At 43.8% G+C, this 12,794-nt stretch overlaps 1 protein-coding gene across 1 annotated transcript in view; it reads right to left on the bottom strand.

The window, feature by feature from the left end:
* The window catches only part of HGFAC (HGF activator), a 42,066-nt gene extending 31,157 nt beyond the window's left edge, over positions 1 to 10,909 (bottom strand). Inside the window, exons 1-4 of the mRNA XM_075499164.1 lie at positions 10,844 to 10,909; positions 9,247 to 9,301; positions 7,366 to 7,462; positions 1,674 to 1,747 (exon numbers count right to left, since the gene is read on the bottom strand). Of these exons, the coding sequence (XP_075355279.1) occupies positions 1,674 to 1,747; positions 7,366 to 7,462; positions 9,247 to 9,301; positions 10,844 to 10,909 (292 nt within the window). The remainder of the gene's footprint in view (positions 1 to 1,673; positions 1,748 to 7,365; positions 7,463 to 9,246; positions 9,302 to 10,843) is intronic.
* Positions 10,910 to 12,794: the final 1,885 nt, after the last annotated feature.

The following is a 12,794-nucleotide window of genomic DNA, read 5'->3' as shown; positions in this document are numbered from 1 at the left end:
AGCCATGGCTGCATGTGGGGCTGGCAGGGCCACGGCGATGGGCTGAGGGAGGGACAGAGGTGGCACAAGGCACCCCCAGAAATGCAATGCCAGGCTTGGAGAGGTCCTTCTTCAGCTACTGGAAAAGCATTCTTGAGTCAGCCAGCCACCACCGTGACAGTCAGTGTTTCAATGGAGGATTAAAGCAGTCACACATTACCGCTTCCAACATTTTAAGCTCTGGGAGGGCACTCATGAATAAGTAAGTGCAGCCCTCATAACCTGACTCTTGTAAGCATGAACTGTCTATAAAGTCTACGTTTGTGTCTGACATACTTGCATTATAAAGGCACATGCATTGCTGCTTGTTTGGGGTTAGGTCATTTGTCTCTGATCTACAGTTAATCTGTTTTAAAGTCAGGCTGGAAAATAATTTAAAGTTGTTAAGTTTAAAATGATGATGCTGTGCACTGCTTAATTTTAGACTCTCAGCGTGATTCAGCTAACATTGGCTTTTCAAGCACTCTGGTAGATTGTAATCAGCTTGGCAATGAGTCTCCTGACATGACAGAGAGCTCCCTGCAAGGGGATGGTGGAAAATGCCCTTTGTTGGAAAGTGGAAAGCGAACATCCAAGGGCATCTGGTCATACGCCGCAGACTAAACAAGGCAGGTCACATTTGAAAGTAGTGCAAAGGAGAAAAGGGGAACATGATCAGCATTTAGACACAGATCCAAAAAAAACCTCAGGGGCATCAAGTCCGATCAGTGCAACATCTGATTTTTCAGTGCTGGTCTGTCACTATATAAATTGAGAAGAATTAGATATATATATTCCTCATAAAATGAGATTCCCCAGCATCCAGCTCATGAAACATCAAGTTGGGAAAATAGAGACAAGCAAGAGCCAGCCATTGAGGTACTGCTGAGGACAAGGATGCATGTTCCCCACTGAACTGCTTGGGAAGTGATGCTTTCGCCCAGTGTGTCAATTAAAGCAACATATATAGAAAGGAGAGTTTGCCGCAGACCTTGGCTTCCCGTTTTAGACAGACTTTCACAATGAGGTAATTGTAGCACTGGAGTGTGGTGACCCCATGAAGCCGTAGCACTGCGGAGCTAAGTAACCCTTTTGTTGTCCCTCAGTACTCCTGCACTGAATGCATCTGTCCTCTTGTCTTCTCAGATGCAGCCCAACGCCCAAGGAAGTCTGGTTTTGAAGGTCTGTTCTGTACCCTGAGATCTTGAGGAAGGACAGCTGGAAGCGATGGCTGTGTGTTGTACAGGGTGTGAAATGTTTCTGTACCTTCTAAAAAATTAACTGGTCAAAGAGACAGAAAAAGTAGCTGATTAAATGAGGGGAAAACTAAAAGGCACATCCAAGCTGTAAGGGCGGAGAAGATGATCTCCTCTGTGCTCAGCTCCAGCAGGAGTTCAGGTTTCCGTGTTGGCGTTACCATAATTTCTGTCCATGACTTCAAGTTAGTCAACAGAGAGTGAATTAAAGACCGTGTGATATTCACAGTCCAATGCTCTGGTTATGCAGAGTCACAGAGAGATCCCAGAAACAGCTAATGCGAAGGCTCGTTCTGTGTGCACCAAATACAAGCAGCACTGAAGGCACCGTCCCTCCTTACTGCAGGGGGCAAAGCAGGAGCCAGGTACCTGGCGCAACTCAGCAACGGATCGCCTTACCCGAGTGGTCTTTGGGCAGCGAAGTGCAGTGTCCCCATTTCCTGTCCCGGTCGTAGTTATGTGTTGTTGAACACCTGGAAAGAATTAAAGGTGCAGTTTAGTGCAGCTTTAAACAACCTGGATGTTTGCATTGAAATTATATGGCCTTCATTCTTTGGCAACCTGGAAATTCATACTTTTTTTCCTGATTAACATCTGTTTCATTCAAAATCTCTTAACATCAGAGGAAAAATATGCTTTTCTTTTTTTTTTAAAGATGCTCTGCCCCATTTCTCTCAAACAAAATACAGATTAAGAATGAGATGTGAAAGCAGGACCTGAGTTCTCCAGTGAATCCTCCAGAAAAACCCAACCTTCTTTCTATTTCTAAGATTAGAAAATGAAAGACAGAAATAAAAACCAAAACCGAAGCAAATAAATTATGTCTCCTTTATTCATTACAAAACAAGCAAAACAGGACCCAACCCATTTTTTATGCCTGTGAGTTACTTTAATAATCTGTGGAGGCAGGAGACTGTCCGCAGAGGGACTTTTTCCTGGCTTTCAGCGGCAAACATATTTTGCACTCAGTTCCTTTAAAGTATTTCTATTTTTTAACTTGCCAGACGAAATGAGGAAATAACTGACACGGGGGTGATTTCCAAATGCATGGATAAAACAAACCTCTCCTTTTTGCAGAGCAGCGGGCTGAATCCTGCACGCCACGCCGCCCATGGGAATCCTACCGAGACAAACGCTGACAACTGTTTATCTGGGCACTTTCCTTGCCCTCATGAGTCTGTTATCGCCAGTGCTCATAGCGCTCCAAGAAGCATTAGGCTGCTATTCTCCATTTGCAGAGACAGGCTATAGGCTTCCCCGAGGCCACACAGAGCGTGTGTGCCTGAACCGAGGCTGAACCTTGGAGGTCCACGTTGTGTCCCAATGCACCGTCCACCAAAACATCCTCCCTAACCAGTTCTAATGCAGCATAATAAATATCAGCTGCCACTACACAGGAAAATGAGTGGCTACATGGCATTGGAGGAAATAGGGTTTGCTTTATTTAACTTGCCTGATAATCTATTTTTATGTGTGTTTTTGTCGTAACTTGAACAGTTGTGTTATCAAATATTTTTTCACCCTAGGACGTCACAAGCTAGGTTGACATTTTATTGTAGATCACGTCTACCATTTTAACTGCCCTACTTTGCTTCTTAATTAGACGCTATGTGGTATTTAAAATGCTTTAATTCCTATGGAGCATCTGAATAGGCCACACATATTAAGTTTGGTGACCTCAATTATATAAGGTGCACAAAAAGAAAGGTGCTTGGTAGGCTAGCGCAGATTAACTTGACACGTTCTTAAAGAGGCTGTTTTCTCACAGGCATTACAGCCTGTGCGAGTCTGCTGGGAGTTAATGGAAATTTCTCTGTGCTCCTTCAGTGGGAAGTGGATTGTGCTTTTTTAAAGGATGGACTATTATGCATGAGGATTAAGGTGAGGAGTAAGTTAAAAGTGGTTCTCGGCAGTGCACTACTTGTGTCACTGTCGGCAAAACCATCTCTGACTGAACACTTCGTCTGTGCCAGCCATGACGGGGAAGGAGAATCCAAACTTTTCTGAGTGACTTAATTATTGATTTAGCAGAGCGATGTTATGCTGAGCGGCATGGCAGAGGCAAATGGAAGAGGCCCCGTGTACATCTAAAGAATTCAAGCAAACTGATCATTAGTGGGAAAAAAACAATTTATATGCAAATTAATACTCTCTGGAGTCTGCCCAGTAGCAGCCAAGTTCTAAGCAAATGGAGAATTCAATTTTTCCCCTCTTAAATGTTTTTTGTCATCGGAGACCCTGACAGAGGCTTCTTCCACCAGCTTTCCACAACCCACTGGTCCTCCCACCCCATGCTCTTCACAACCAGTCCCCTCCTTCCCTATCACCTCGCAGAGACTACAAAGAGGTTGGTCCTCCCCCGTGATGCCAGCCTCCTCAGGGCCAGGCTTCTTGCACGTTCACATAATCCTTTTATATTCTCCGCCATGTACCTCTCACTGTTTGGGAGAAGCTCAGAGCATCCTCAAAGCTACTTCGCTAGTCTCTCTCCTTTTCTTTTTAAAATCTTTTCTTTGCTGGGAGGCTTACCAAAAATGTGATGACATTTTGGTCTCACAGGACATCACCTCCAGCAGCCACACCAACCAAATGGGCTTATTATATTTCTTTGTGCTACTTGTAAATGGGCCCACTCTCGAAATTTATGAGATAACAAATGTCTTTACATCAACCTGTCACATAAAATTGTTAATAAAAAAGTGAAAACTTAAATACACGGATACTTAAATACACAGATACTGAATTAATTACACCAGAAAAGTCCACTATTGGGAATTGATTTAAACAACATTTTAAACCCCTGCGTGGTAAACAACACGGGAATGAATGGACAAAATGGTGTATCACAGATAAGGCCTAACTCGTAGGCAGGATAAATGGAAAGCGGCTATTTTACCCATCAGGAGCATTGGGAGCCTTAATAATTGGATGTTTTGGAGAGCAAGCAAAGCCTCGAGCCAGAGCCAGACTGGTGGAAGGAACAAGCTCTGCTGTCATGCCTAGTGCTGTCACCATGTTTGAAGCCTGGAGGCTCCTTCAGACCTTTTTAGGTGTTGTCCTGACCACGAGAGATGGCCAGATTTCGCCTGACAACACCAGAGCAACCACCATCAGCACCAGCAAAATCCAGAGCCTGATGCTTGGTGTCTCCTCGCTCACCCCACATGTCCTTCTCCTTTCCAGGACTCGCATAAACTCTCCAGCTTGTAATCCAGTTGGCCAAAAAGCCCTCCTTTGCACTGCTTTCAGTCTGTGGCCAAAGTATCAAATCTTCCTGTTTCCAGAGAAGATGGTAAGATCGTGCCCTTCTTATACAGACCTAAGCCCACCCTTGCAACCTGGCACAACGAGGATCCACACATCCAGCACTCGAGCACAGGATAAGGCTTCTCCGGCGTCTGAGTCAACACTTTCCACGGCACAGGAAAATCTGAGCCAAAATCTGCTCCCGCTGTTCCCCTTGAGCAGGATCTCGAGGGAACCCATCCCACCACGGGACACAGGGGCAGGGCGCTGGCAGCATCCCTGCAGCCACAGCTTGGCTGCAATTCAGACCACCCTCCCCATTTGCTGTCATGGGTGTTCACTGCACCCCCATTTTGTCTGTCCCTACACTGTTTTGACTTTCTGGAGGTACCAATGAACTTTAGCAACAGCTCCAGCTATTTTTTTTCTCTTCAACACAAAAGGCAAATTTACATGACATCTTTAGTACCTGGTAAGACGCCTCTAAACAGGAATTTATCTGTGAAAACAGATTATAATTAAAGGGAAATGCAATACAGGATGCTGTTAAAGGAAGTTTGTTATTTGGATACTGCAATTATTTTGTCTTCTTTCCTGTGTTTTTGATAAATATTTATAAAGATACAACTTGTTTGTTGCTCTCAGAGTAAGCAGGGAGAGGTTTCTGCCATCAGGACTCTGATTTATGTTGAAATATTTAATGTTACAAATGGACAAGGTCATGGTCTGATGGCCTTCCACATTTAGCCCTTTGAATCAACACAGTAGCTTTCATAAATGTGATATCCAGCTTTGTATTAAGATAGACTTTGCTCTTAAATGCTTTCTTCAGGAGGACTATCTTTTTATTGAACTTAATATGATGGGCTAGCACACAATATCTGTGTCATAGGTAGTATGAGAAAAAGTATAATAAAATTAAAGCCAACTGGAGCAGGCTTTGGCTCACACTATAGAGTCCTGTCTGTAGTCCTGCCTTCCACGTATGGCTTGAGGACTAGAGACACGGACTCATTAAGTGCATACTCCAGCACTCTCCTGGTCTGGTCTCCTTGCATTTGCCCCCAAAGAGGCAGGTTGCATCTAGCCTCCCATCATCTCCACCCTCACTAGCAGCTCGCGGGCAGGCAGGAGCAGAAAGGACACAAGCCTTGCCCTCGCCTGCTGCCTGCCAGGCCCCCTGGGATCAGTTATTCAGCATCAGCCCAGCATGGGCTAGTGCCAAGTCACACAAAAATGCACAGAGCAGGTTTCCCAAGTGCTATTCAGGGCTCTTTTCCCGGCATCTCTGTGCCTGAAGTCACACGTGAAATTGCTTTTAGCTTATGAAAGAAGAGTAAACACTGTCCAGAAGGTCAGCCATGGGGTGAAATGGCCTGTCAAAACCAAACAGCTCCAGCCGTCTTCCTCCTCATCTCCCCGCTTGTAAATGCCTTTTTAAAAATTGGAATCATCAGAGCAAGTTGTCCAAGGTCAGCTCTAAAGTGTGCTCTAGCCTTGGATCCCATCCATTCACGGGTTTTTCCATTTTTTTCCATTTCTGTGGCCTAACTGGCTAAAAACAAATACACAGAATGTCATGTATTAACAAGATCCATCTTAAGCATTGCATGAAATTAAGTGGGTCCAAAGGTCAAACTCTTTGTGGCTACAGTTCATCAAAGACAGGGTTCAACCTGGAAAATTATTCCAGTCCCCTTCCTTTAGTTAAGATATTCTTGAGTTCTTGTTTCCTTGAGGCTTTTCTTATCTAGATTGTATCTATGGATGTTGGGGAAATTCGGAAGCGGTCTCCTAGCTTGAAGCTCTACGTCTATTTGTGTAAGAAGGTATGTGTTGTGTTGTTTACGTTACACCAGCACTTACACTTAAAACAGATGTGCCATCAGAAAGATCACATCTTCTTACACAGATCATGAAAAAATTAGACAGTCCAGTATAAAAAATGAGAGTTCTGCCCTGCCTGGGCGAGTAGAATAAACTCTATAAAATATTATCTGCACCCTGGAAACATGCAAGTATCTATCTGCCTTTCACATAGCTCATCTGTGCATATATTTTCACATTACTGGTACCCATGTATTCCCTGCTTTGTTGCCTTTGATTTCTGTTAATACATACCCATTAGATAGGTTTGTCTGCAAAATTAGTCTTGTTTATTCAGTGCTTGCTGCAGTAGGGTTCCCACCTGACTGCCCCTACCCCAAAATGAATAATGAATACTTTTAACAACTTCTCCATATGTAAAAGAATAATCTTTGCCCAAAATAAGGAGATCTGGCCTTAAACACACTAGTAGAATAAATCATTACCCAACAAGCAGGAGAAATACCTCTCCTGTTAGTACTGCACTGTCCAAAAGGGGCCTGGTGCCAATCTGGATAGAAATTAGAGATATGGGGGGAAAAAAACCAAACTTTCCTCAAAAATGAGATGGTCTGTCCTGCAGTACAGGCATGGCCCATACAAATCAAACAATTCGTTAACTGAGTGTCATCTCTTACAGGTGGCTGTATCTCTCCTTTCTCCCTCAGCAGAGCTTCTATGGGGTCGTTTCATCAGTCCTGCCCTTTCTGTACAAGCTCTTGCCACCCATATAAGTTGCAATTCCAATATGAAGGCCAAAGAGGAGACTTCTGCAGTTCTTGAGCTTTCTGTGGCCCTGGAGCCCCCTCTGAGCACGAGTCTTGACGTGAGGGCCATGACTATACGCAGGAGAACTGCATGGCTTTCCTTCGGCACGACATCAAGCTCCAGTTAATTATTCTAAAAACAAGATTAAAACACTAAAAGGATGACATTTTCATTTGAATGCTGTCTTCATTTATGAGCAATGTTAACTTACCATTTCTTTTGGGAAAATAGATTTGATAAACATGAGTGATAAAACCTTCCACCATACCGGAAAGGAAATTTGCATAAATTTCCATCCTCTGTAAGCACTGAAATACAAGAATAAAAACCTCATCATGCAGCTGAAATCCAACCCACAGGTATATATTATATGTTATTATATGAAATTATGAAGATAGATATCTTCAAGTTTTTAGCTGTACTTTGGACGCTGTGTCTCTGCAACCTCTAGTGTGTAAGAAGAGGCTTAAAATCCTACGTAATGACCGAATCAACAAAGATTAATGGGCTCTGTGGTAGAATAAAGATCTCAGATTGTTTCAGCTCAAAATATATTGCAATTTCTGGTACAGCAAATGCCAATTATATTCATTAATTGCAATTATCATTTCTAATTATGTAGTATTGTAATAGCATATTAAATTCATTTCTGAAGTAGTATCCTTTCAGGCTCCATATCACATTGTAACATCTGTTTAAAACAATTAAGGCACCAGACAGTACAAACTGAAATAGAAACAGTCAGGAGAAAGAAGGTTTTAAAGGTTGGGGGTAGACAGATAATTTTGATCATACCACCTTCCCTTTGGGATAAGCAGATTCCTTGCAAGTGGGGAGAAATTGATGGGACCAGTGTCTAAAAAGGGCAAGTTTTATGTCCACCATGTCAGTGAGAGCAGTCTAAGGAAGGCTAGTGGGAGTCTAGCAGAAAAAATCCTTCAAGACAAGTCTTGAGAATGAGAGAGACTGAAGATACAAAAGACAATGAGAAACTGTCAGAGCTTATTTAACTATTAAACTAAAAGCAATCAGTTTTGAGAGCTGGGAGCATGAATGGGAAGCCAGCCATTGCTGTAGGAGAGAAATGGGGCACACAACCGAGCTGGCAGCACAGCGCATTTCCATTTCTCGGTGACGATGTACGACTGCTCCTTGGCCTGAGCTTACCCCTTCAGTCAGGACTGGGGCTCCTGCACACCCTTACGATATCTGTTAGCCCTCACAAGGCCAGACTCATCGTCTCAAAGAGCTCCTGAGGCCAGTTATTAGCATTATGGAAAAAATAACCCCTCCCTGTGGTCCAAACTGGTTGGAATTATGGTCACTCTTCTCTGTCAATGCAAAATAGCTACTGCCAGTCCCTCTGCTCTCCCTTTTTCAAGCCTGGTTTTCCTTGTCTGAAGTAATTAAGCAAATGTTCAGATATTTACCTTCTCTGTCTGATACCTCCCATTATAAGTGCTTAGGAGAGTTGTGAAAATACATCCCCGTTCAGAAGACGTATTGCATCCCAAAGGACATAAAAGACCATTCTAAGCTATAAAGGCCCCACTAATGGCCCAATTCATGTAATCCATAACAGCAAAAGCACAAGACAACAAAAGCTTTAAAAATGGAAATCTGCAATGTCCACACACAGCAAGGATGTCTGATTGTTTAGGTGCCGTTAAAACAAATGTAACCCAGCAAATTGCATGGGGCTCAAACCCTTCTCCCACAGAGAGGTCAAGGGCTGTGGCAAAAATTGAACCTATACATACAAAGTCACAGGGCAGACGCAGCTCTCATTAAAATAAAGGGACTTGCACATCTACAGCCACACTACATTATGAGTGAATATAAGCCACGCCAGCTCAGACAAACTAAAACCCCATCAGCACCTTCCCATTAATATGCACCTGAAGGAAAATTACCTGAGATTCCTGAGCTAGTCCCAAATTACCATCTACACAGAAATTAATATTGGCATAACCATTCCATAATCCTTATTCATGTTGAAACAAAGACAGGCTTGCTACTGACTTGCACAGCATGGATACAGACAGGCAGATAGTTCTTACTGTCATGAAACCTATTGGATTTGACTTTGTACCTTGTGGGTGAGTGAACTGATGTTTTGAGCCTCTTCCTGCCCCAGATTTGTAGTGCTACAAAGAGAAAAAAAGAATGTGGATTGGAGACACAAATTCACTCTAGGAACCATCCTACAGAGACAAGCGTGCTTTCCAGGTTGCCCTGAAATTGTGTTTCTCTCAGTGCTTCTGCAAAGATCTCATTATTTGCACGTGATTTTTGCTGGGGCAGAGTCTGGTGAAAGAGGGTAAATAAACACTGGCTCGTGAAAGGTCTCTGTTAAACCAGGAGAACCCAGCAAAGCACAAAAAAGGCCAAAGCTCTGCTCCATTATATCTTTCTATTGCCAAGAGACACATCTCCTATTTCTCTCGTCAGGAAGCATGTATGCATTCTGGGGCCAGTTCACAGCTACAAATAATATCCCAGCATTTGACTTTTCCTGCCATTTAGCCGTATCCCCCAGGGCATTAGTTAAAAAAGCAACCTCTACTTCATTTGAGTTCGCCAATCAGCAGCAAAGAGCACGAGGCTGAGCTGATTTTAAGCCACAGGAAATAATAAAAAATGGTAATACACATAAAGTGCTGCTGCCACCAAAGGTGCTGACAGCTGAACTATAGCAAAATAAAACTATCACAAAAGCAGTCGAGGAAGCAGCACATCACGAACGTGGAACTGGATAGGGGACATAACAAGTAAGGCATAAGACAAAGCTGTTGCTAAGATATACAGGGAGGGCTTGAGCAGTTCTGAGGAAGAAACAGTTTTGGCAGTCTACACTGACTCTGCCAGCACTGAGCAGTCTCCAACAGCTTCAGCCAGGGCTGGTCTTTTCCTAGGCACCATGAATATTCTTCTCTGCTCCCACCTGCAATGTCTAAGGAGATACCTCTGGACTTTACTGGGACAGTCAGAATTATAGCATCGTTTAAGTGTATCTGAGCTAGTTTTAAACTAGCTAGTGAAAAAAGGCTAATCATAAAGCCACACAACTGGGAGTCCAGGCTGTGGTGCTAGTCTACGGTGGATGCCAGGCCGTGGTTGGGTTTAAGCAAACTAGCGAAGTCAAACCCTCACGGCCGTGATCAGCAGTGCTGCCGCTGCCTTGCAGACATACTCCAAAAAAAGACACAAAGCACACAATGAAAACACTAAAGGGCATGGCATGAAAACAGGGAGAGGTTTGAAAAGAAGGAGATGGTGACCTAAGCTGGCATGTTCAGTTACCAGGTAGCAGTGAAGTCTGGTGGGGTAGCACTCTCCTTCCATGCTACTGCAGGTACCTGCTTGTGTCAACACATTTCTGAGATGCATTTTCAAAGTATTTCAATTTTTGTGGTACTTCCTCCCCTCCTGTTCTTCCTCCCTTGCAACGCGTAGATGTAAGTAATTTCTTTAAACGCAGATACGTATGGGACCAGCTATCCTACAGGCCTCCCGCTTAGTCAACATTGCTGTGAGCCTTCACCTGGCAAATCCCTATGGTTTTTCATTTCAAGCGCTCTTCCTTTCGGTCTGGTCAGTGGCTTCACGCATCCAGCCCCAAGGCAACAGTCTCCTGCCAGCCAGCACATAGGTGATCCACCACTCCAAAACAGAAGAATCAGACTTACCATCCTTGCACAGTCACTGCTCAGAGTCAGAGCCAAGACAAGAGTGAAAGGAACACAGACTTTCATCTTTCCTCTCCTCTCATGAAGGTTTTGCCTGGCAGAGGGAAACTTCCAGGGCTGGGCTGAAGCGGAAGGGTGAATCAGCAACAAGCTTTCGCAAGGGACTGCGATTTCCTTGACTTTAGGGTATTTTAGCTTTCTAAGTAAGCAGAGCTGTTATCGTTGTTAATAATTAACATCTTTGTGGGTAGATGGGAATGCTATGTAGCGAGATACTCTCCCTAAACCACAGCGAGTGAAGAGTTTACAAAGTGCCTGACCCTCGCAGATGATCACCAGTCTACTCAGCAAGTATTTAAGAGCACCTCCACAGGAGCTGATCTAATGTTGCTTGTAATCAGAGATGGTATACCATCCAGACGTTTCCCGTCTCTTTCCCTTCAGGAGCTAATTAAAAGCATGGTATAGCAATAACAAGGAGCCCACTCAGGAGATGACATTACATTGCAAAATATGGACCAGATCAATGCCGATATCAGACACAAGAATTACTCATTAACGATGGTTACCTGCCCAGCTGTGACTTACCACAGCAGCCTTTCATCAACAGACTGGGAAAATTAAAAAGAAAGAAAATAGACCTTACTCTGACAAAATGTTTTGTGTACCAAAAAGCTCCCTTCTGCAGGCGCCTGAGCAAAGCCTTCTCTGTCTTGTAAATGCTCGGCTGAGATAGATAGCTGCACTGCAGAAGCATTTCTAATAGGGATGCGGAGGGTAGTGCTAAAACTGAGATTTCACCAGTGGAGTCTGTTTCAGCCCCACCTTGCCCCACAACCAAAATCCACAGGTTTGGCTGGTACAAATGTGTCTTTGCTTGAGGCTTTTGCCAGCTATGTCCTGTCAATCAGGGACCGCACCTCTTCACACCCAAAATCCCCACAGCCACAACAACACAAAGAATACCATAGTCCCTGCTAAAGTTGTGCTCTACCATTTGAAGTTTCACCAGCACCGCTATGTGCTGGTGAATTTTGTGGATGTGATTTTTTTTTTTTTACCCCGACAAGACCATGGCAGTAGGGCCCAGGGGTGCAGTGGAGCCACCCCAGCACAATTTTGCCATGATGGTTTATAACGTTGGAGGGGATTTCCACTGGCTGTGCTGTCACACTGCTGTGTCTGTCGTCACAGCAATAGCTCTTGTTAGTACAATTATGCCTATATAGGTTTATGGGCAAAACTTTCCTACTGTCAGCAAGGCTTGGAACAGCAGGAACCAGGCAAATTTGGAATTTTCTTCCCAAAATCCAGCAAAGAGCAAACAAGCAGTAAAAAATTATTTGCCTCTATGCGTTGTTTTTTGCCTGAAGATTTGAAGTAAATAAAGCTTCAGAACAGACTTGTGGAACAGATATGTCTTATTTTCACTCATTTCAAACATGGAAACAGGATGTACAGACAGTCTGATCTGCCTGGGGACTTCTGGCAAAGCTGGAACATAGATTTCTACTTCCTATCCTCATTCTTGACTTTGGCCATCAGGCTTCAAACTAGTAATGCCTATGCAATGGCTTGCAGACATCTGCTCACCATCCAGGCTACTGAAGTTGCGCAAACAAAGCAAAAAAAGCTATTAGCTTCTATTCCATCCAGAGTGCCCAAAAGCTCTGCAGAAAGAGGAGAGCGGGGGAGAAAGGACTGGACAGCGAGGGGAGGAGGAAGATACTTCTTTGAATCTGCAGAAATACCCTCTTCCACCCTTTTCCGGAATAAAAACCGTCCACTTCCAGGACCAGAAACATTGTATTTCTGTGGTGACCAGGGCAGGCTGTAGGAAAGCATTTTCCCATACCTAAAAGTAAGAAAGAAGAAAAGCAAGAGTGCATTCTGTGTGTCTGCTCCCGGTTGCTGTAGTGCGTACGCATTGAACTACAAGCAAGAGTTGCAG

This window comes from Mycteria americana, chromosome 4, assembly GCF_035582795.1.
Source record: "Mycteria americana isolate JAX WOST 10 ecotype Jacksonville Zoo and Gardens chromosome 4, USCA_MyAme_1.0, whole genome shotgun sequence".
Taxonomy (NCBI): domain Eukaryota; kingdom Metazoa; phylum Chordata; class Aves; order Ciconiiformes; family Ciconiidae; genus Mycteria; species Mycteria americana.
This window is presented reverse-complemented; position numbering and strand designations above follow the sequence as displayed.